Raw genomic sequence first — 25,589 nt, 5'->3', positions numbered from 1 at the left:
GGATTTTTAAGCTTGTAAAGCAATTTTTTTGGGGGTCAAAGAAATTGCAATGCATTCAAAAGCACACAAAAGAACGTTTCACAAGTTTATGCTTTCTATAAACTGCTCTTTGTGGTTCACAAAGAAGTACAGCTGCAGGAGTCAGAACACATTAACTCTCACATTGGTGCTAACATCACTTCGTTATAAGTGTCCAAAAACACAGTGAAGGAAGGAGAGAGAAAGAACACTTACAATTTCCCTCTTCCTTGTTCTTTCCTCCAACCTTCTTTCGCAGTTGAGCAGGAGCATCTTCCAAACTACAGGCGTGGCTGGCACAATACTACAAGACTCTGTGTGCCTTGACCAAATGCAATACACGGGTATGTACTAAGACACCTACCTAGTCCCATGGCATCAGGAACTGTAAGTCCTCGGTTCTGCAATCCATGAACCATTCCCTACACCAGCATGCCACTAAAGCAAATAAAAGAGATTTATTGGAAATGAGAGATGCCTGGCCAGTGAGCAGGATACAGTGCAGTCAGAGATCAGGAGCGCAAACAGTCTAGAACAGAAGTGAAGCACCAGAAGTGGGTGTTTGGAGAAAACGAGAGTAAACCATACTTCTGATGTTATTTATAGAGTATGAGTAATGAAATCTTCTTAACCAGGAGCATATTACAACTGGATAGCTAAACCTGTTATTTTTAACTTGGACTTAACTACATATTAAATCACTGTGGGTTTCTTTTCTTTGATGTTGACCATATTCACAAAGGAATAGTCTGAGACCACCACATTTATTTCTTACAGAAATGAAATCTCAAGCTTGAACTAGGATCCAGAGTACCCTGCCTGAAAACAGAAATTTATCATACTTCGTCAGCCAAAACATAATCATGCTGCAAGAGCAAGTGCTAGAGCAAAAGCCGTTCAACCGATTTGCCTTAAAGTTTCATAATTATTTTGTGCTCATGACACAGTGATGAGTTCTCAGGTCATTTTTCTCATACAACACAACCGTTACCTCAGAATTATGGAAATCTATGGACTAAATTTTAGCCAAATACAGCCAGAGGGCCTAACAGATGGATAAAATTTCCATGAGCCTCTCATTGACTCCCTCACATTATCGGCTCCTTTGTATTAAAAATATTTCTGTCTTCCAAATAAATAAGTTAAGCAAACATTTCTGAAGCTGACTATACAGCTTTTAAGCTGTGTTGGCTACATAAAGCAGCTGTTTTAACATCTATCCATGCGACAAATACAGCTTTTTCCACCCACAGTAGAGACTTTGGTGAGCAAATTCCACAGAGGTGTTGAAGACAGATGCAGAAAGCAGGAAGAAACACTTTTCAGTGGGAACAGACTCCTTAACATGCCGTTTATCACTTATCTGCTCCCCCAGTACTATTCCTGTCTCTCACAGGCTCATTTTAAGCAGAATACATTAAAAAGTATGCTGTTCTAGCTTAAATTGGAAAAGTTTTACCCAGCAACCTGTCCTTCTCTCACCCCACTTTTTCCTCTCCCAGCTATCGCTCCCTCCCACACACTCCCCTGTCATTTGGAGCATCCCGAGGCAGCCGTACAGCCCTGCAGTAGCAGCCTTCCCCGCCAGCGGGAACAGGGCAAGGGACGACGCTAAAGGGTTGCCGCTCGCAGACAGGAAAACCCGAGTTTCCATGCCTTCAGCGGCCCCCCCAGAAAAATAACTTCACTACTTTTCAGGAACACGGTGCAGATATGAGCCCCACAGATCATACAAACTCAAACCACCCCAGCCAGGAGAGTCAGGTAAGTGCTGAGATAAGGGCAAGCAGCAGAGTTTCCGTGTTGCTGAGCACCAGCGTTTTGCTGGACACACTGCACATGTTCACAGGCAATGCCCTGCCCTCCTAAGACCGCAGGGAATCACGTCCCTATTCTTGATGCTGCTATTGATCAGCCTAAGGACGCCAAGGAAGGTACGTGGCCTCTGTGCTCTTTAAAGATGAAAAGTGTTAATATTTACTTTCCTCTCTGACCTGTTAGAAGGAAATTCCTGTACGAGGATAAAAATCAGCAAGTTGTACTCTCTGGTCAGTAGTGCCAGAGAGAGAACAGGAAACGAGGAGGATGCTTTGCAGCTTCTTTTGCAGAAGATGGAAAGATTTCTTGGTCTATGATGCCTAGCAGGAAATTCTAAGCTTGCTTTTCTAAGGAATAAATATATCATTAAAACAATAGCTCCAAACAAACACCTCCAACTATGGAGCAGGGCAATACAAAGAAATCCACTATACAGGCACAGTTCTTACCTTGGGGACAGTTGGGTCCATGCCCCCCACAAGCTTTATAATCCTCAGTAACATCTTTCTGAATCTCATTTCCCTCTTGCACTAAGCACGCACAGTGCGTACGCCAGCACCAAGCCCAGCACACAGAAACAGGGAGGGAAGTGCATCAGTCCATTGGGATCCGCACAAGACAAAACCCACGGGATCCTCCACTGCCACTATACTCTTCCATGCTGGCCTGAGATGCCGTATCCTGGAGCCAGTGGAGTGGAGAGTGGCAGTGCCAGCAGTGATATCCCAACCACTTACACCAGGAACTTGCTCCATGCTGCTCACTCAACAGCTCAGCACAGCAGCGAGATCCAGTTACTGTCAACCTCAGCTGTATTTGAGCTGGGATCAGAAGGTGAAAGATGCTACATGTTATTTAATAATCTTTCAGCTTCTAACATCCATAACCAAAATGTTTCAGGGAAAAAACAACTGAAGCTGTCAGCTGCTTCCATGTAGCATAGGGCAAAAAACAGACGACTGCTGAGCTACAAAGAATCCCAGAGCTTCGCCAAAATTTGCCTCACTGATTAGATAAGTATCATATTCAAAACTAGAGAAGGGAAAATGCAACAGGTTTAACAGGGTAAGGCTGTTTATCACAAGATTAAATAACAACAATATGCAAGTACGTGGTATGCAATCACATTCCTCTCTTCCTCTTACACGTGCTGAAAAAGACCTCCTAAGAAGCCCCTACTTCGCAAAGGACTTCCCTCACACATTCTCAAATTGTGTTTCCTTGTCCAGAAAGCGAGGCCACACTTGGGGCACTCTGTGTCCAGTTCTGGACTCCTCAGTACAACAGACACGTGGAGAGAGTCCAGCAAAGGGCCAAGAAAATGATGAAGGGACTGGAGCACCTCACATATGAGGAAAGGCTGAGAGAGCTGGGACTGCTCAGCCTGGAGATGAGAAGGCTCAGAGGGATCTTAATAATGTATATAAATACCAACAGGGAGAAGGCAGCAGAGCCAGGCTCTTTTCAGTGCTGCCCAGTGACAGGACAAGGGGCAGTGGGCACAAACTGAAACACAGGAGGTTCCCTCTGAACATCAGGAAACACTTTTTTACTGCGAGGGTGACAAAGCGCTGGCACAGGTTGCCCAGGGAGGTTGTGGAGATATTCAACATAGTTGGAGGTATTAAAAAGTCACCTGGACATGGTCCTGGGCAACCAGCCCCTAGGTGGCCCTGCTTGAGCATGCGGAGTTAGACCAGATGACCTCCAGATGTCCCTTCCAAGCTCAAACATTCTGTGATTCTGTGAGGGTGGCTGAAAATCATTTAGTTCTGTCAGAAAATTAAATTGGTTGGGAAATACTCAGTCAGCAGGGGATATGTATCTACAGCAGCTATTCCTTGACCTTCACATAGTATCAAACTTTTCTTTCCTCCCAAATTGCCTCTGGTTTCAACATTTCCTCAGACAGTAAGTAGCAACGCATCCTCAGATTGCAGCTAGCGCTCAGTCTCTCCTTGCCTCCATGCCTGTTCCTAATTGTAACCAACACATTTGCTACTATCCACTTGTATATACAGCTACCTCTATTTGCCTGTTGAACAGATATAGTGACGACCAAAATGACACAACCGGAAAAAACAAAACCACTTCCCCCGCCCCCCCCAAAAAACGCAACAAAAAACACCAAACAAACAAAAAACCACAGGTGGTAGAGTTTAGGCCCTGCTATTTTGTTATTCATCCTAATTTACTTATTGTGATATCTCCCACGGGACAACACAAAAGAAATCTGTACATTTGTATGGGGAGTTCTGCTAGGAAGGAACAATCAGCTGCAGATATGAAAGGAACTGAGAAGTCAGCAGTTTCACAGCCTTTGCCTTATAATCTGAAATGTTGCAGCAGATATTGTATCAGAGCTGTTGTCGCACACAGCCTTTTCATGCAACTGCAAGACTTCGGGAGAAACAAATGTGGCATCAAATACACCCACCAAGCAGCGACAGATATCCCCTGCAGTGCTATTTTTCCAGTGCTTTACGTAGTCTTTATTTTTAGGCATCCTAAGCACTCAGGTTTCAATGACCCACTGACCTGAAGTGACGTATCCACCCAAAAATCTCGCTAGCATAACTTCCAGGCTCCTTTTCCCCAGAAGCCTTCCAATGGTCATCAACCAATGTTTCTAAGAATAAATACCATGATGACACAGATTCTTGCCACCAACTCCAAGCATTTCTCTGTGCAGAAGTCAGGGGCTCAGTTGTCATAAAGACACAGGTAGCCTGAGTTGCTCTTTGGAGATATCTCTGCCTCTCCCTGTTGACTTCAGAGGGAACCTCTGAAAGAAAGAATTAGGGCCTCACAGACAAGCCATAGACAGTCTAAACCTCATGTAACTTCTTCTGGTCATCAAGACACCTGTCTGTCCCCTCTTCCCCCCACTAGTTCTCTCCCACATAGAAGTCTCTTCTTGGCACTCTGGTGCCCAATCTGAATGCAATTTCTACCTGTAATCTCATCAAACTTGTACAGAGAGGTCTACCAACATCCCAGCCCCAAGATCTTTCTGTGTATTTCAAAGTACCTCATTAGCATTTTTCCTTACCTTTTAAGAATGCAAAGGGCTACTCATGGGACACTTCTACGATCCCACTTACATCTGATTCTTCAACGCATAGATTTAGATGTTTCTTCTCTAGATCTAGGTCAGCCAAAAAAGGCAGGAGTATTTGCTTTATAATGCAAGCCACTGAGGAAACAGAACATGGCTGAAGGAAGCAGGACCACCAGCAGGACATGATTTGGAAACCCCTGGCTGGTGGTCTGGTGTCATCCAGGAACAGATTAACAAGAGATTAACTGGGTAACTACCTGTAAATACAAGAGGAGTGGAAGGAAAAGGATGTGCTCACATCTTGGAAGGCAATCACAGAATCACAGAATGGTAGGGGTTGGAAGGGACCTCTGTGGGTCATCTGGTCCAACCCTCCTGTCAAAGGAGGGTCAGCTAGAGCAGGCTGCACAGGACTGCGTCCAGATGGGTCTTGAATATCTCCAGAGAAGGAGGCTCCGCAACACCTCTGGGCAGCCTGTTCCAGTGCTCCGTCACCCTCAGAGGGAAGAAGTTCTTCCTCATGTTCAGACGGAACTTCCTGTGCTTCAGTTTGTGCCCATTGCCCCTTGTCCTGTCACTGGGCACCACAAAAAAAAAAGAGTCTGGCCCCATCCTCCTGACACCCGCCCTTGAGATATTTATAAGCATTAATTAGGTCCCCTCTCAGCCTTCTCTTCTTCAGGCTGAACAAGCCCAGCTCCCTCAGCCTCTCCTCGTAGGAGAGATGCTCCAATCCCCTCACCACCCTCGTAGCCCTTCGCTGGACTCCCTCCAGTAGCTCCTCACCTTTCTTGAGCTGGGGAGCCCAGAACTGGACACAGTACTCCAGGTGGGACCTCACTAGGGCAGAGTAGAAGACAAGAGAAAACAGATGAGAGAAAATGAGGCCGAAGAAAAAGACTACATCGGTACTGTATTTCACCCCTTTCTGATACAGAAAAAAAAAGAGGAAAAAAAAGTGATCATACTTACTGCTATCTCCTAATTGCTATGAGATCAACAAGTCATAAGAACACTAATCAATTACTGCAGGCATTCTCAAGATCACTTTGTCTTCTGAAATTGACGCTGAAACTGGTATATTGTGAGACAATTCTCAAACGTTTTCTGAAACAACATCATAAGGTTTGGTTCCTTCTCACATCTCCCCATCTGCTCCAACCCCTTCAGGTCTCATGTCTGTTTCAACACAAGTCACTGCCACAGAGCAACAGGGCACAACTCCACATTCTGAATAGACAAATTTAAAAAAAAAGAATATATGTATGTTCATAAAAGCAACACAAGTTCTAATCTACATGAGAATTCCCAAATAAAGTTCAGGACATCTTATAAGGTAAAAAGACACATAACCGGAATTTAGATTTCAAGAGAAAGCTTTGAATTCTGGGCTGAAACATTGTGTAAAAATCTTTGAGGCGATTATAGTTTCCTCCCAAGTAACCTGCCATTCTGATCAAAAGCCAAGCAACAATGAAGACTTCACAATAGTCCCCAGTAGTAACTAGGCAAAAGCTATGAAACACTCACGTATTTGTTACAAATTTGTTTTATGCATTTTAGAAACACCTATTGTTAATCTACGAGGACAGTCGTAAGGAGCACCTCCTCCTCCCCAAATGTCCAGGACTTTCCAAATTGAAAAGAAAAAAAGTGGAAATAATAAGTCAAATCTTCTTGACCAGCAGCTTTTAATCCAGCCACTGGCAGCTCATCTCACAGATTTGGCACTTGCCAGCAGTTTGGTGACCTTGTATGAGTACAATGTTACGCTGGCATCCTCTCTCTGGGGCAGATACATTAAACTGAACCAACCATCCACTTGACTAGTAGAGGTTTTTAAAATAAACATTCTCAGGGGTGCTAAAACATGCTATTTACATATAGCAGAGATGCATTGCTGCTTTACTCAAACTGCCATGGGCTCCACGATCTCCATCCCAGCCTCCTGATGACTTCTATTCTGAATCATTAAGTGTGATAAGAAGCAAGCTTTGGCAAGCATCCAAATGTCTGTTTCTAAAGCATTAGTACTCAGAAACCACAATACAAACCTAATCTTTGTGCTTCCATGCTTATAAACAAAGCCAAACATCTATTTTCCACACAAGAGAGTCTGCTTCCCTCAGTGCAGCTCTGCAGAGCAAGAGAGTAAAATAAATTTCAGCCAAGTAACTGCTCTCCACTTCCTATTCACCCCTCCAGTCTCCAAACACCCTCTAACCCAGATTCTAAAACAAAGAAAAACAAATGCCTCATTATATAAACATAAGTTAGGTTTTAAAAATCTACTTGCCTGCTCACCAGCAATAATGGGGAAACTTTCCTTGGTGAAAAGTCATGTGTCATCATTTTCCACAGCTTTCACTCAAAAGTTAAAAATACAAAACAATAATAATAAAAACCCCACAAGCTTTAACTTACACTTTTGGGCCACTGCTGCACCGGTCGGATTAGGTCTTACGGGCAAGCACCTCTGCTGCCCAGGGAAGGGCAGCAGCAGCCAAGGCAGCAGCAGCGGACTCAAGCCTGACATTCCTTTCCAAGTTAACGGCAACAGGCTACAGACAGCTGACATCTCTGAAAAGGGCTGATCCTACTCACATCACATGTTTCTCATAAACTGCGATGACCTGGAAGTAGCTCTCTCCCCTCACTGACCAGACAGGAAATCCAGACAAATAGCTGAGTGGGATGCGAATCGTACAGCGAGATCCAAAGAGGAATCTCCTTCTCACCAGCTTCAAAAGGATTCTCATCGCCTTCTTGCCCCCATGGTGAGAACGAGCAGCCCCTAGACCCTTGCAATCCCTGGCTCCAAAACTTACTGCTCCAAAAGCACCAACGGCCTGGAAGGGGAGCACGGGGACCTCCCCCATCCACCCAATTCTTCAGGAAAGACAACTCCATTAGAAAGGGCTGTCAACACCGCCCTACAAATTATCTGCCCTGACTAACAACGTGGTAGTTTACTTTGGTCAGCGCGTTCACCCGCACCGGCACGAGCGCACAGGGTGGCTGTTCACCCCCTCAGAAGCGCACAGGGCTTCTTTCCACAGCGCAGCAACTGAACCCAGCCCGCGCAGCGGGTCAGCGGCAGGTGCGAAGTCACAACTTCCAAAATGAACTATAAACAGACTTTTTTGTCCAGTCCAAGATGAAAGCGTAAACTCTTACATCTCACCTGCAAACTTGTCTTTGCACAGAGAGGCAGCTAGGAGACCAAAACAGCCAGCAGTGCTCTTCTTGAATGGCTTACAGGAGCCAGAAGCTCACAATGTGCAAGTACTTTCACACGAGGCTAAGTCAACAACGCAGAAAGAAGGGTTCCCTTAAGCACCCAAAATTTATGTCCAAAAAATGGGGTGATTATCACACAAAACACACTCGAGCAGTTTCAGTAATTCAATTTTATTGCTAGACACAAAAGACATTAGAAACTCTCTCCTGTTATTAATACATGAATTTAAATGGCAGGATGAGAAGAGGAGGATGGGGGAGAAAGAATAGACTACCAGCTGGAAACGGGAGGTAGAAGAGGATACTGGAAAAATACAAGATACGAAAAATAAATGCATTGTTCTTTTTCTTTTTATCCTGTTGTATTTATTGTTCCAACCTTTTGCGTCAGAACAGTCCTAGGATATTATTTGACTTGTTCAACCATTTTACAGAGTGTTCCCACCAAAAATCACATCAAAATCAAGTCCCTCTGTTATACCTACATCATGTTCTATACATTTTGACAATATAGACCTATAATTAAATAAGAAATTAAAAACTTCCACTACTGTCACTGCTGATTTTGACACGCGCTATTGATTTCAAAATAATTTTATCAGGAATCAGTACAATAGAGCTAGCACACATGTTAATCTCTGATCCTTTACTACAGCTAACGGGGAAAAAAAAAAAATAGACAGCCTTTATTTTCCCCACAGACCATGAAGTGTTGAAGCTTTTGTATGAGTTACTTTTGCTAGACAGTCTCCTTTCCCAGCAGCCTTCAATGCTTATCGTTCTTTGTCAAACCCTAAGCAAAAGCAATCTTCCTCCTCCTTAATTTCATATGAAAAGATGAGAACCACTGCATCATCCACTTCTTTCCTCCCACGACAGCCATGATTTATTTCGGCTGAGTATTCTCTGATAGAGCACAAAGTGCTTGCCATACACTTTGGGTGAACAAAGCTTCAAGAAACTGTATTTTTACTTTCATTTTTGCAAATCAAGTCTAAGCAGTACCACCGGAGACAAGAAATAAGTGCCCCGGTTACATTCTCCTGGACATGAAGTCTTCCCTGTGAGGACACATATGAAAATAGATGCCCTTTGACGAGACTCTGGAAACCAATTATAGCAATAACTCCTGAAGTAAAACTGCACAGACACTGTGTTAACGAACCGTGGCAACACCCTTGAAAGAAAAGTAGTTGGACCACTGACTTTGCCTCAGCCTACACAGGAGCCCCCTTCTATCACTCTCTATCTGCCTTACCTCTTTGACATGGCCAAAATCTCTCCCCAACAAAAGCACTTATCACAAGGATCTTTTTCGTTTAAGTATTTCTATGGCTACAATCACTGTAATATCTGAGAATATCATATTTTATAACACCTGTATCTTCAAAACTTCCTCTGGCATTAAATGCAGGCAGAATTAACACACGACTTGTTCAACGTCCCATGAAGTCTGTCAGGGCAGGGAACTGAAGCCTCCCCCACCTCCCCAGGCCCAAGTGAAGCGTTCCATTTAACCAGCAGTCTTGTCCTCTCACAGGTGTATATACCGCACTGTCATATAACCTGAAAGTAAACCAAAACCAAATACATTTTTGAAAAAGCTGTAGTAATACTCCCTCTCATCAGGAACTGAACTAATCCTTTAAATCCCTTGTCAACAGACAAAGCTGACAATATGAAACAGAAAAACGTAAATGGCTGCATATATCTAATACCTGATTTCCAGACTGGAGTCTGATTTTGAAAGCAAAAAATACATTTCTAAACAAATACTGTCCGATCTTCCAAACACATTTAGAATATCATCACAACACACTCACACAGTTTTCAACACTTTTTTGCTACAGCTTCACTGTACACAGTGTTTTGTGGCCAGCCAGGATAACACAGTCCAGTGACCACTTCGTCTTTTTGAAAGGAAAAGGCTCGAGTTGGTCATAAAACGAGGCACATTCTGGTTCTCTGTAGAGTATTCCCTGACAGCAGCATGCATTAGGTAGAGCTTTGTTAATCTTACAACTGAACAAGCTGTGAGTGATGAGCAAGTCATGCAGCCTTTTAAAAAAAGTTTCTTGGAGATGAGGCACATCTTCTGTCTTCCAAAAAATCTCACTTCTAACTTGAGAGCTTAGCAACCTAAGTGCAAGTCCAAACATACTTTATCTAAAAGATAAAACACATCACATTCACAATAGCAAAATGAGGAAGTCCAAAGAGGACAGGAAAGTTAATTAAGAAAGATACAGCTACAGACTTGTGTTTTTGGTTCAGACCATCTCTTTTTAAGGCTTTAGGAAGCAGCTTCTAAACTGACCTTTCAGTTCCTTACACTGTAAATTAATTTTAAAATGTAATAAATTCCAAATGCAATGGAATTAAACAAATCCACTGAAAAGTTAGAGAAAAAAATCAAAATGTTTTGAAGTACAGAAGAGCTCTTTTGAGAGCACTACACGTTCTTGAAAATATGAAGAAAAAAAATGGCAATAAGAACATAATCAGGGTCTTGTTAAAAGCATATTCGTTTCAGAAACAGGTATTGTGTCATCATACAATCAACGTCATCCACAGACCTGACCATTTTTCCTTGAGTGTGTTTCTCCTGTTCACACACCTGAAGGTCCTTCAAAACTGTAAAAGATTCATGATCCATGTGCAAAACAAAACTGAAAGAGACAATCATTTCTGGCCATAAAAAAGCAGCATGCTGTTCACCTATAATGGAGCATGCTAGGTGTTTTTACTGTTTAGAAAAGCTTGCCCTGAAGAATTCTGTTATTTCCATCATTCTAGATATAAATGCACTTCAGAAGAAGCAGAAAAACAAAACAAAACCACAAACAACCCCAAAACACCCTACCAAAATAAATCCAATTCGTACTACCTCAATTAAGTTTTACTTTGTGTTTAGTCTTAAATATTTTGGAGGTTTTTGTTACAACCTCCCCAAGTACTCAGATTTCTTTCTCCTTCTTACATTTGACAAAATTATGGTTATATTCCCCCATGTGTCCAAAATAAACACAACCGTTGTTGTGACAACTTTAAGCCTACTGAGCACATCTGGCCAAAACACCTGAGAGCTTCCAGGGGCACGAAGAGCGAGAGCAGGGAGCAATTTAGAGATTGCCTGAAGAACACAACTGGCCACTCAAGTCTTTTCCCTTGCGTAGGGGAAGCCACAGCACAGGCAACTTCCACACGCAATCAAACCAGCGAACTTGTTGGCAGGGTCCTGGGGAGTTCAAGAGGGGAAATGCTTTAATGGACATGAAAAATAACAAGTTTGCACAGCAAATACTGAAGATCAAAAGATTTTTTTTTTTTATTGGCCATTAGAGGGTTGCTACTAGCCCTTGGAAATGCTTATTTTTGTATTCTGAAGCATGCATACATCACAAGCCAAAGCAAGGAAGAATAAAGCAATGCAAAACCACTGCATTTGCAGGGGAACGGGAGTCCCCAGTGCATTCCCCAAAAGCCACAGGGCTGTCCAAGATTTACGATTTCTGTCTTACTCATCTAAGGGAAGACTCTTCTCACTTCCTCCCACTGCTGGAGTTGGTTTTTGATTAGTGAGCCAGGATTACCTTGGCAGAAGCAACAACCAAGACCTCACTGATGTTGTGCAAGTCCCAATACTCCAGTTCATTACTGGAAAGCCTGGCAGTTTTTAAACTCTCCGGTTTTTTGGAGCTCATAGATGGTCCAGGACTGGTATGCACCCCCATACAGCAAATTCAAGCCTACTGGCAACAGCCCTGTCTTTAAGTATCTTCCACAGATTCTTTAGAAATAACCCACTAATGCCCACGCCCCCACTGATTACATGCTGAAAACCAGGGCTCTAGATCTGTCCTGATGGGATGACTGCAGTGTGCAACTCCATCTGTGTTCCTGCAAACCACAGCTAGAACAGACAGCAGAAGCCACTAGCCTTCCACAGACCTTTCTGTCCTCTGAACTGTGACGGACTTGAAGTCAGAACGAAGCACAGCCTCCTATCTACTATCCTACTCTCATTTGCTCCATATGACTCGCTAGAGTTTTAAAAGAGAAGGGAAGGCAATACAAAGTCGAAATACTGAATATAGCTACCTTCTTCCCCATGAGCTGTCATAATGTTTTCCCAACAGATTATCCCCAATCAGTATGGCAATCAAACAAAAAAGGGAGATGCATATGGACAGGACACCAGAGAAGCGGTCCAAGACATCAGAAAAGTCAGTCCAGGATAAAAAAAAAAATACTAATAGTCTAAATACTCTGAAAATACATTCATCCTCACCACCATCAAAGGAAAGTTCATAGAACTAGCAAATCTTCACATTTAATTCCTTTGAAAATTAACTTATTCCTCCTCTTCCTCCACAGTGTGACGCAGGCCTAGGAGCAAAATGAAAGTTTCTCAACCCCAGTGTTTTCACACTGCCTAGATTTTCTTTTATACACACACCTGCGTGATGCAGGTGCGACTTCTATCCCCATCACTATTGAAGTTTTGTGTTCTTACTTATGAACACCCTTTCAAGTTCCAAGGTAAACAACATCCATGCATTCCCTCCAGAGTAACACAGCTAACCACGAGCAACACGGTGAAACTTGCAATGCAAATAAAAAACCCAAAGCCAGACAAGATGACCCACACCGTGGAGGCCACAAAGTAGTTAAACAGAGAAACTACTTTTCCCCTTGGTCTGGTCCTTCTTGGTTCTTGTGGATTTAAATGCAAGCAGGGCGGTTGCAAAATTCACACATGGCAAACATGGTTTGCAAACAAACTGCTCCTTTCTGCTTGAGGATTTAAATTTTAACACCATAAACTGGGGGTTGGAAGGACCGTAAGAAAAGAGTTGCTTCTACAATGCATCTGTGGCTTCAGGGAAAAAAAAATGTTTTTTTTTTTTTAATGTTATGAGACTTGACTAGTCCAAATGCTGTATAAAACACACACGTATATACATTCCGCTTTGGTAGTTAGCTTGACTAACTAGTTACTAGTTCTTCCAAACAGTTCTTAGTCCCCCAGAAAACAAGCAGACTACCTGCTTACAAAAAAATTGTTTGTAATTTTCAAACTTTGCCAGGTGGGTACCCCAAGGAGTATGCGCCATTCTTGCAAAACCTACACTCGGTACCAAATAAAAAAAAAAAAAAAAAGTCTTCAGCAATGTCATCCACATGGACTCCCTCTGACAGCTCCAGTGAAACTGTACACCGAGGAAGCATACAATAACTTCAGAAAACAGCATGCAAGCATGCACCTTAGCGTCCAGGCAAAATACGTTCCACTTCTCTGCAGAGGCAGGAGCACAGCTTGCTTAGTGGCTTCTACGACTCCAGCCACCAGGACTCTGCTTCCTCCTCAGTCACTGACCCGCTGCAGCCTGCTAGACAAGTCCTTGGCTCCTCAACATCCCAGGTCACTCAGGCACAGAAAGGAAATTCCTATACTAATTGATATAACAAGTGCAGAATTTCATTACTGCACAGATATTAATAGACCTGTCTACTTTCTCCTGAGAGGGGCAAACACTTAAAAAAAACCCAAACCGTTTTCAAAGATGACTGCACTCCTTCCCCAGAGGCTCACCATGTTCAGGCACACACAATAAAGGCTTTTCTGCACTTGCACAAAAATGATCACGACCCATTCACCCAGACGCGGTGGTTTCCAAGCCTTTCATCTGCAGGCCTCAGAAGATTTTCCAGCAGAGGCACAAATACTGGCTAGAGCGGTTCGGGTAGTAGATCCTAGTTTATTTCCCGGACCCCTCAACAGCAGTTAAATGCTACCACGCGAGAAGCTGCGTAACCCAGTGCTTCTCACAGCCTATTCCCACACAAGCCAAGCAACATACATCCCTGATGAAGATTAAAATAAAACAAAAATTGACATCAACTTTGCTTTGAAAAATACAGATCTGTGCTTGATCCAGTTAAAGAGTTAATCAATTGTAACAACACCTGCTTCCACCTTGGTGGAAAATTTGTCCTCTTCCTCATCAATGGAGAAATATCGTCCTAATTGTAACATTGAAGGAAGAAAAAAAAAGTAATTAAAATCCAAGCCTAAAAGGCAGTAGGTTCTCCTGTTCTCATTTGAATTCTCACTTATGTTTTTCTCCAGTTACAGCAGAATCACAGAATCGCAGAATAATGTGAACTGGAAGGGACTTCTGTTCACCTGGTCCTACTCCCCCCCACCCCACCCCCAATACAGGGAAAAATTGAATCGGGTTGCTCAGGGCCATGTCCAATTGAGCTCTGAACATCTGCGAGGACATCCCAACCTCCCTGGGCAGCCTGTTCTAACGTTTGACCACGCTGAAAACTTTTTTCCTAATATCTCATTGGAATGTCCCGTGTTGCAACTTGTGTCTGTCACCTCTTGTCCTACCACTGCGCACCTCCCCGAAGAGCCTGCTGTGTCCTCTCCGTACCCTCTCATCATTAACTGAGGACATGGGATAGTCTTCCCTTAAAGAAAAGCAACGCATACGGAGTTGCATTCCCGAGATGTTCATAAAATACACTCGAGCAGATATGGATTTTCAGCTTGTTTTTCTGAAACGAAACCACCGTATTTTTCTTCGCAACCCAACAGTGTCTCCTACGGACTGCCCTCCCGCGGCACGTGCCACCGACGGCCTACCTTCGCAGACAGACGACTACCGCCGAGCAGCTAACGCCATAAAAACTGCCGCAACCCCCCCACACGGAGAAACCCCGAGGTTTTGCTCCCTGTTGGAACCAGTCCCGCCAGTCCGAGGTACTCACTCGACCTCAGGACACACTCCGCTCTTCACCGCTCCTCCCTTACGGCGACATCAAGGCCAGGCCGGATGGGGCTCTGAGCAGCCTGGTCCAGTGGAAGGGTCCCTGCCCAAGGCAGGGGGGTTGGAACCAGATGATCTTTAAGCTCCCTTCCAACCCACACCACGCTGTGATTCTGTGACATCCAGCGGGCGCGGAGAAAAACCACACGCAACCCTGCGGTCAGCAGGAGACCGAGGGTTGCGGGCCGCAACGCGGGGCCCAGTCCCGCTGCCCCCGGGGTCACGCCGCCCCCCGCACCCTGCCCGCTCGCCCCCGCCCCGGCAGCGGGCCGGCCGCGCAAGGACGGACGAGTCGTTCAGCGGGCGGGCCCTCCGGTTGCGGTTTCTTTTTTCAGGGCAGCACCTCCTGCCCCGAGCCACCTGTAACCCTGTCCCCGTCCCGTCCCCCCCGGAGCGGGCACCCGAGCGGGGCGGGGGCGGCTGCCCGGACCGCGCCTGACGGCGGGAGGCGGCGGGCGGACCGCGGCGCTCACCGGGCGAAGAGCCGCCTCGGGCCCGGGGAAGGGTCTCCAGGGGGCTCTGCCCTTCGCCGAAAGTAACTTCTGGGAGGGCGCAGCCCCGCGCCCTGCTCCCAGCGCGCCGACGGCCCTGCGCGCCCCGGGCTGCGACCTCGCCGACCCGAGCCCCCGCCGCCCCCGGCCCCGCTCCCGCCGCCCGGGAAGCCGGGGAGCCCCGCGGCCGCCCCCGCCCCCGCTCCGGCCGCCGGAGGGAGGCCCCAGCCCCGCCGCCGCAGCGGGGGGCGAGGAGGAGCGGCAACAAGTCCCCGCCGCCGCCGGCCGCCCTTACCCAGATAGTGCCGCAGGTCCAGCAGAAAGTGCGGGGGCCCCCCGTTGAGCTGGAAGAAGAGGGAGCCCAGGCAGAAGAGCAGCAGGGCGGCCATGCAGAAGCCGTAGTCGCGCAGCGAGAGGAAGGGCAGCAGCGAGAGGGGCCGCCGCCTCTTCCAGCCCCCGCCCTGGCCCGGGCCCGGGCCCCCTCCCGCCGCCGCCGCCGCCGCGGGGGGCCGGGGCGCCGGGCAGTCCCCGCCGCCGCCGCCGCCGTGCTGCTGCTTCTTCTTCATCCTCCCCTTCGCCGCCGCCGGGTCACGCAGCCCGCCGGGGAAAGCGCATCCTCCATCCGCCTGCTCGGCTCCGGCTGCCCACGGCGCGGAAAGTTCCCGGGAGCTCAGGGGACCCGTCCCGTCCCCATCGCCGGCTGCCCCCGGCCCCGCGGCAGGCGAGAGTCCCCGGCGCTGCGGCGGCGGCTGCTGCGGAGCGCCGCTAAGGGGAGGGGAAGGAGGTGGCCACCATCCCGCTCCCCGGGGCTCCTCTCCTCCGCCGCCGCTCTCGCTCCCTCTCTCCGCTCGGCCTCCCGCTCCGGTGTCAAGTTACAGCCAGCGCTCCGCCGCCGCCCGCCTGCAACTCGCGGCCGGGCCGCGCTGTGCTGTGCTGTGCTGTGCGCGCCGCCCGCCCCGGCCCCGCCGCCCCGGCTCGCCCCGGCCCCCGCTCCCCGCGGCGCGGCCGCTGCCTCCGCGCCAGCGACCCCTGCGGGCACCGGCGGGAGCCGCCGCCGTCCCCCCGCCCCGCCCCGCCCCGGCCGGGCCGCCGCGGGCCCGCCTCGCCCACCTGCCCCGGCCCGCCCCGGGCCCGCCTCGCCACCTGCCCCGGCCCGCCCCGCCCCAGCCGCCGCGGGCTGCCCCGGGGAGCACCGGGCGGGCCTGACCTGCCCGAATCGCCGCCACGGCGCCCTGCCCGCACCCTGTCCCGCTGGGGCGGGCCTCGGACGCCCTGCGTGGCTGGGCGGGGGTCTGCTCCCGGCAGGGTCCCACAGACGCTGCGTTAGCACTGCCGGGCCCTCCCCTGCCGTGGTCCGGCGCCTGTGTACTCGCGTAGCGCCGTTCCGGGGGGATCGCTCTCCTCGTTGGGGCTTCGCTGGGGTGGTTGAAGCGGGGCTGTTGTCCGCCGGGGACAAGGCTGCAGAGAAGTACGGGAATTACAAAATGAAGATTGCTCATGCAACCTTAATTTGACCCTTGATACATACAGCTTATGATACAGCCTCTAATTACTCGATCGTGCTATTTTTTGCTAGAGAACCGCTTCCCACCACGCGTAGGGTAAGCGGCGCTCGCTCAGCGCTGAGCGGTTTAATAGCTTCATCCTCTTTACACGACATATGTCCCCAGTGTGATGGCTTACTTGGAGCTATTCTTGGCCTTGGGCATCGTCTGAAGCAGAACACGTGTCATTGCCTCGCGCGGCTGCCTTGGCAGCACGGTGGCGGTGGGAGGACGGCCTGGGGTGGTACTGCCAGGTCCCCGTTTTGTTCCGTGGACCTGGCTGGAAGGGGGGGCTTCCTCAGGGTCCCTCTTGTGGGGCCGCGTAAGATTCTCCATTTCTAAGCAACAGCAAGTTCTGTCCGCTGTGCTTCGGGAGAAATGTAGGAAATGATGACCCAAGTGCAACTCGCCAGGTCAGAAATTAAAAAGCAATCACGCTTTTCCTCTTCAGGCTTAAAAAATGCATCCTGATTTAGGGGGCCTGACTCATAATCTTTGCGCACTTGCAGCTGGAGATTGTGCTCAGGAGACCGCGTTCGGATGTTTTTGCCAGTTATTGACAGGCTTGGGTGAACGCCTGACTCTCACCTACGCTTGCTGGCTTCGTTTCGTCACTGCCGTCCAGCAGCGAAGGGCATCTGCTGAGACGTGGAAATGAATCTTGCTGGCGTGGACAAGAGCCCAAAGCCCGAATCTGACAATAAATAACCAATCCCATTGCACTCCTTGGTGAAAAAATACCCACATAGCAGCTGACGGAGCAGGCCTTGTTAGTTTGGGGAGGAATCTCCTGGTTTTAGCTACACATTTCTACAGCATCACTGCGCGGATCCTTCACAATTCTACACAAAACCTGTAGCAAAGACAGAGTTGGGAATGACACCTCATTTTTGAAAAAAAGTAATACAACACAAAAAACTAATTCCACTTTGGGGTGGTGTTTAGGCACCGTAAAAGAGACAGCAAGAGGCAAAGCTTTAGGACTGCGGTTCACTTCAAACGGAAATAGCCAACAACTTTCGCCAGATAAAATCATAACTGCAGTTGCACAAACTGCTGCTTCTTGATTCTCGTGGATGTTGCTTGGGAAGTGTCAGGGCCGCATTCAACACGCGCTGCTGCCATGGATGTTTTGCCTTGCGCTGTTGCCATGGGTGTTTTACATTGTTTTCTATTTTTTTGTATAATTCCATGTCTACTGACTTGCTTGTAATGACGACATTGCAGATTCATTTCATAGCGCTGGTTGCTGCTGCAGATGAGAAACAGATAAGCACTTACACTGAGCACTTGAGAAAAATGGGTGAGAAGAGAGACACCACCTGTAACGTGAATCAATAAATCTTCATTTTCCTGGTTGCAAAGAATGTCTTTGATCTCTAGGAAGATACTTAAAAAAAAAAAGACAAGATGGAAAAACAGACAAATCAAAGGAGTGAAATTTAAGTGGGAAGATTGTACTGTGGTGAGAGTTCTTGCCGTATTTCTAAGCATTGACAGATAAAAAAAATCTTTGGAAGGAAGAAGAAATAGAAATCTTTGTTGAGGGAACATATACTTAAATGTATAAGTTAGCTGTATGATTAGTTACTTTCACATATACCAACTATCACACCTATGCTGTGCTATGAATTAAAATGCCAACAATCAAATTAGGACAACAAGCAGGACAATAAATGCTGTTTACTTTGTGCTGTAGTTTGATACAGTGCAACTGTTCCCCTATTTTTAATTCCCGCTACTCACCTACTTTAGTGAAAACGGTATGATTTTGCATGCACAGCATAAAGAATTTAAAACTTGTGTATGTCCTTAACTTACTATATTCCCATTCACACAAAAAAAAAACCCCAAAGAATCCAAAACACAAACGCCACATTAAAGGAATATTACGGTTGAAAAGCCAAGTGTCGACGCTTTAGGATAATCCAAAGGCACGGTCTTTCAGACAAACTTGTTTTGACTTGTAGAGGGTATGACTGACAATTTAGCCTTTAATTGTGTGACGACGTTGTTTTGCTCAGAGGACCGCTGCCTTGTACAGTGCGTAGCACAGACGCTGTTCGCTGTGTGTGCAGCTTTTCAGTTTATTTTTAATCTCTTTGTTCAACGTATGTCCTCGGGCTTTGTTTAAAGCTACCTAAATCCTGCTTGTAATGTGGAATTATTAACGTCATAGCAGGCTTTTCTACAGCATTCATTGTTACAGTACCTTGAGCATATGATGAATGCTTATGCATTACTTTCATGAGATGTAGCTACTATCACCATTTTACTGATTGGGAAATGAGACACAGAGCGATTAAGGTTAAATGCGTCCATTAATTTCGGTTGCCAGCCTTGAGATGACTGGGGTTTGCCTCGGTGAAATAGTTAGCGTTATGCAGCGCTTTGTATGTTCGAAGCACAGCTCGCTTTGGCTTCAGACGCAGCAGTGAATGCTAACTACTGCTACAGATCAGAGCCCGGGCTCTCACAGCGAACACCAAGCATAAAAAGGGCACTTGGTGGCCGCCTGTAGTTCAAGTAACCTGCTTGCCATCATGGAGGAGCGCCGTGGAGCTGGCAGACACAGAATCGACCGTTTTCACAGCGCTATTCACTGCAGCAGTCCTCATTCGGCAGGGGCGTTGGACTAGATGACCCACAGAGGTCCCTTCTAACCCCTACCGTTCTGTGATTCTGTGATTCGTCCTCTGCCTGCCTTGACCTTGTCCCACTCTTCTTTTTCTTCCTCTCCTAGATCTAACCTCAGCTCCAGGATCTTTGTCCAAATCTGTTTCCTTCCATGACCTTGTCCAGTCTAGGTCCAACTTTTGCTTGGACCGAATCCCCCTCCCAGCTGCAGTGATTCCAGCAAGAAGGACATTGGGAGGACGGAGGTGCTTCCCCAGGGCTGGAAGAGGCTGCTCCATACAACCAAAGCAGCAGAGAACAGAGCTGCCAAAAATTTCAAAAAAGTATTTCAAAATATTGGTACTGTGCTAGAGATTCCTGAGCCGACTGGTAGCTTGAAATGGAAGGATTCAGAAACTCGTCTGTCTGTGGCAGCATGGCTTACCCCCTGGTTAGTCGGTTCTGCTGCTCAGCCAGCCTGGACGTAACATCTTGCCAACCGGGCTGTGCACTCATGATTCTGAGCCTGCGTCGCTGGTATCTGGCTTGGGAACGTCTGCGCCAAGCTGCTGGGGTGCTGCAGCTCTTTTACTGAGCCCACAAAATGTGAGGTTTCACCGAGATCTCTGCTCTTCCATGGGAGCAGTGAAAACCACATGCCTGAAAAACAGAAAGCCAGTGCTTTGAGGGACAGATGCACTATGATTTCGCATTTTTGCAGTGGTAGGATTTTGTTTCTAACATAGGCAAAACATCTTTCCTTTATTCTTAGAAATATCTGAACATTAATTGATGAAACTTTCTGAATAATTTCTCTAAATAAATTCCCATTAATCAACATTCCCCATCTGGGGATATTTCAGAATAGGCAGTTTGCAAAGGTATAAGCAACTAGAAAGGGACAAGATATAGCCTGGGCCCTAATTTTCATGATACAGCAAGGATAGAGGAAATTTAGATGCAAGGCTTCACTGCGTAAAGGTTCATTGGTATAACAGAGTAACATAATGTAATGTCATCTGAGAAGCACCCGTGAAGGATCGCAGCTTTAGATTCCTCCAGCACACCCTGATTCAGAAAGGGTTGAGAGCATAGCAGAGTAATTGATAGCAACTGTGCAGGCTTTATTTTGCTCTATTCAGCAGCAGTTGATAATTTGAAGGAGATCAAATACGGGTGCACCACACCCTTTCGTTTCATGCATATAGAATGCTTGCAAGTTTCATCTGCCTTGACTGAACTGGAATTGCAGCCCTGTGCTGGCTGGTTGTATTCATTTCTGTCCTTTGTGGAAGGTTCAGGAATGTATTGCCGGGAAAAATACGACAGTAAATTTCTGAAGACAGGGAAATGAGCTTGTGTGCCAGATGGATACAAGTCAGTGACACTCTGATGGAGCAGGTTCACTTCAGAAGAGGTATTTATAATTTGTAATTGAAATAGTGTTTGGAATTACACGGGCATGTTCAATCGACATCACTTAGAGTGTGACGGATTTATCAAAAAGTTTTTATATAAATCCTTTGGCATTGTGGGCTATCTCCAGAAAGGTGCTACTCACAGGGCTATCCTAACTCGTGATACCTCTGTTTTTATTTGTTTGCTGAATTTTCTCAGAAAATGGGTAGCAAGAGAATTCAACCAGGATGCTTTCCTTTTTAATTGGCATGCCTATCATTCAGAAGAGGCAATGGAAGCTAAAGGTACGAGAGGATGTTGCATAATGTATAGTCTTGATGATCAATCCTTTCCTCTCATAAATATCCACTCAGAACCTCCCAAATGAGTTCCCTTTGCCTTTGTGTCCTCTTTGTATTGATTTTCCAATAGCAGTCTAATTCCTGCATTTGTCTGCAGAAACTACTAATAGAAAGGCAGAAGTTGCAATGTGTAAACATGAGTTTTCACACAGAGGACCCATTAAAAGCTACCTTTGTTTAGACGGTTAACAGAGTGACACCGTATGATGCGCTGAACAGATTTAGACATGTAAAGATGGAGACAGTCACATGGGCAAAATACAGTACTGGTGCTCATTAGGCAGAGCCGGGTTAGCGCAGGGCTCTCGTCAATGTTAGCCAGGGAGGGCAGAGAGCCATCCTGGCTCTGTTTTGCCTCGGCCAGTCCCAGAGCCGTTTTACAGCCCCCCCGTAGCTCACCGTGTTCTGTAGCACAAGGAAGAACTTCGGGGAGAAGTAAGCTAACGCAGCGAGAGGTGCATTGGTGTTGCAGCTGGGAATGTCACAGGAGGATGAAACAGACTTTGTCAGACAAAGCCATCTAGTCTAGGCTGTAAGAAACCTCAATCCACATCTCAGAAACTGCTCCTAAAATTAATATTCTAACTCCTAATAGTCTACTAATAGTAACGCCACCACTGCTGTCTTATCAAATAAGGCAGATCTACAACCAAGGTCTCTCTTTCCTGCAGGTGAGGCCTCCAACCAGTGGGAGAAGACTCTCCAACTTGTTTGGGATTTGCGTTTAGGGTTTTTTTGGGGGGGGAGATGATGAGGGAGAAGGAAGGCAAAAAGCCACAGTGAAAAGAAGTTAAAAAAAGAAGTGGGAAGCAGGTTCTTACCAGGGACTGCAGAAGAGTGGTGCACCAAAGGTGAAGACAGTGAAGATCCTACACCTAGTGTGGTGTGCAAGGTGGAGAGATGATTTGTACTTACGAGGAGCAAGAAATTCCTTCCTAGTGGGGTGGGGGAAAGAGCACCGGACACAGTGCATTTAATCCTTAGCAGTCTCAGACTCCAGGTGGGATTTTCAAAAGCAGCTGTCTGAACAACTGGGGGTCTAAATCCCTCAGCAAAATTGGCCTTGTGTTTTTTTAGCTCATCTCAGACCTTGTATATGAAGTGATTCACAAGCTGAAAGTTACTTTACTGAATTATTTGTAGACAGATTGCATGTAATCAAAGTATTTCAGAAAAACTGTTTGTTCACATATCAAAAAGCCAGCAAACGTCAAGCTCTTCAGTGTGGATCCCTCACTTGGTAAAGTGGTATTAACCAAAAATAGTTATGCGCTGTCTGCTTTTGTATAATCTGCCACAGGGATGTCATTACATATGTTAGGTCAAATCTTGGAAGAAGCAATGTACAAAAAAGGGACTAACCCACAAGATAAAGTTTACCATAAAGTCTGTAAATCAGGTCATATCGTCTTCTAACCTCCCACAGGAACGGTGGCCCCACAGTGCGTGTGCTGCATGAAACTGCCTTTACTCTTCTTCCAGCTGCCAATGCCCTGCTGCTTCCAACCCCGAAACAGAAGTACACCAGATTTCAGATGATACAAATATTACTTGTGAGCTACAGCGGAGGGAATGTCCTTCAGAACTGTTTGCCTTTGCTGTACAGGTAACTTGGTCTTCTAGGCACTCAGTTTTGCCAGCAAACTTTTAACTGTAGAGTGGTGATACATCACCGAGAACTGAAATGGAAGGTCAAAATTTAAAAACCTCAAGCCAACAGAGTAATATTCAAATTGCTAGAACAATATCTGATAATTCTCCCCTCATACGAGGGACTGGAAAACAGTGGTGCACCAAAGGCGAAGACACTGTCCTCTACACAAGTATGCACACACACATATATGAGGTAACTATAGGTGTAAAATGCTGACTTACACTAGTTCAGGCAGCTTATTGCAACAGCCCAGAGAGTTCTTTTTCTGACTTAGTTTTGACTCATTTCCCAGACAGTTACACATACAACCTTGGCTTCCTATCCTTTCCTTGACACATGCACATATAAACCTGAAAGTTTTTGACTTGTGTGTAGAGTTTCATTTTGATTCTATACAGTCAGATTAGGAGTTTTATTCAGTGTCAGCTTGCAGAATGACGGTGGGAAATAGGGAAGCTTTGTATTTTTTTAGTTCAGTAAGAATATGTCTCATTTAAATAATTCATTCTTGTTACTCCTGCAGTTTCATGTTGCTGTTAAAATGTGAAATATGCAAAGCAGCAAGTAGATCTGCATGTCATAAACTATTTCCCCCCACTTTTAAATTAGATCCTTTGGCAACAGTATTTCTGGAGCGCAGTAAGCGTTTCTTTTAAACCTATATAAAATATATCTGGAAGATAATGCCTACAAAAATACTTGATGAAAAAGCAGGCTATATAAATCAATTATTTAGGACCTCTTAAGTAGAGCAATAAAATCTATAAAATGAGTGCAAAAAGATGCAATGCAATTAACATAGTCATGAATTTTTACACAAAACTAACAGCCAAGCATTTGCAAGAAGAGAAAGAATGTAATTCATTTATAATGAATTAAGGCAAATAAATCAAAGGCTTCTTGCTCAATTTATTGAGTTTTACCCAACATGAAGGCTTCCTCTTGACCAGTTTGATTTTTCTACAGTCTTTGTCCAGAGCCACGTGACTGGAGCAAAACTACGAATTGCTTTAAGCGCTCCCAGATGCTGGCATTGTCAGTCTTAGATCATACTATTTCCAATTCTTGTGGAAAAAGAAAGCATATATTTTCATTATACTGGGCCTTCAACTGAGTAATCTCCTGATTGAGAGACTTGAGTTCAAAACACAGAGCAACAATTATGATCAACTGGCCTCATTTCTGTTGCTTGATGCAAGAAAAATTGACTCTGTTATTGCTGCTGATATTATTTTGTCTCCGCTATATTTTACTTCCCCACCTCTTGCTGCAGCAACCGTAGCTGTTGCAATGGGACTGTGTGTGTGCTGCTGATTGAGCTAAGCCAGACTTCAACATCACACCTTGTAAAGGCAGCTCCTATTGCCCTTACGGGAGGCTCTTTCAAAAAATGTCACTTCCCCCCCCTCCTTCCATCTCAAATTAACACAAGCAGGCTCAACCATATGTCATTTGCATTGAAGAGAACAGTACACTGCGTCTTTTGAAGATCTGCTTAAAGTGGAGTTGCCTTTTCATATTTAAACAGCATAAAGCAAAAAGGCTTTAAGTTTGTAACTTTATGAATGATATTTGTTAATTTACTGTAAAAGAAAGGTTATATTGCCTTCTCCCAAAGCTTGCCTTTTTATTTCACAACCACACTTACCCATGGGAAGAAAACTGTTGCAGGGGCTGTATATGACAGTTCCTGCTTACACCCTCAGATGAGTTACAGACCTCTCACAGTTGTAGAGTCTTGTATTGGCCAAAGGATGGGAGATGACAGATGTGCATCTGGGTAGGAAATCTCACCCTGAATTGCGTAACCAAAACCCCCAAATACGCGGTATATAAATCCCCCTTTCCCTTGGGACAGATAACAAGACAAGGGTGGCAGGACAAGGCTATTCCTCCAAAATCTGCACATTGCACCAGCTGCATCTCCACTCTTCTGGACCCCAGCCTAGGCTCCTTGTGCAAAGCACAGCGTGATGAAGAATTATTCCTCCTGTGATCATCTGCGTCTGATCCCAGGTCAGGAAAAAACTACAACACTGTACTGCGAACGTATGAACTGCAAGTGCTGTGGAAGAAATTATGATACAGAGTCAAAATGGTGAATTCAGAGATTCGATTGGCTTGTCTGTCTCTGCAAGGGTTGAATTTCACCCCAAAAGGATATTTTAACAATTAATTTAATTGTTATTTGCTGCAGTGTTAGGCCATCAGCATACATATATTTATGGATCATAGCAATTAGAGGGTAAACTGCACCTTCTATCCTCATACAAGCTCTCCCTCCAAATGACAGCCTCGTACCTCCAACTCTTCTCAAGGCAGAAAGCTAAAATTTTCCCACTCTTTGTTAATGCATGTATTGCTCGCACAAGTGGCCAAAATATCTCTCTGTTCAAAAATGTAGTGTTTGTTCAAGCCCGGGGAGGTAGGTGCAACACCGAATGCTGAGGTTTTGAAAATTCTTCTCCTTTTAAGGAGAAACGTAAATATTAGGTGGAAATAAATGACGGCTAGACCAAGCCCCTCACCCAAAACCTAAGCAGAG

The 25,589-nt window shown here is 45.9% G+C and overlaps 1 protein-coding gene across 1 annotated transcript in view; it reads right to left on the bottom strand.

The window, feature by feature from the left end:
• UST (uronyl 2-sulfotransferase) overlaps window positions 1-16,427 on the bottom strand; it is a 162,630-nt gene extending 146,203 nt beyond the window's left edge. The window contains exon 1 of the mRNA XM_075413760.1: window positions 15,766-16,427. Coding sequence (XP_075269875.1) covers window positions 15,766-16,036 — 271 coding nt within the window. The 5' untranslated portion in view covers window positions 16,037-16,427. The remainder of the gene's footprint in view (window positions 1-15,765) is intronic.
• Between the last annotated feature and the right edge of the window lie 9,162 nt (window positions 16,428-25,589).

This window comes from Opisthocomus hoazin, chromosome 2, assembly GCF_030867145.1.
Source record: "Opisthocomus hoazin isolate bOpiHoa1 chromosome 2, bOpiHoa1.hap1, whole genome shotgun sequence".
NCBI classification, from domain to species: domain Eukaryota; kingdom Metazoa; phylum Chordata; class Aves; order Opisthocomiformes; family Opisthocomidae; genus Opisthocomus; species Opisthocomus hoazin.
The sequence above is the reverse complement of the archived record's forward strand: the minus strand, read 5'-3'. Positions and strand labels throughout refer to the sequence as shown.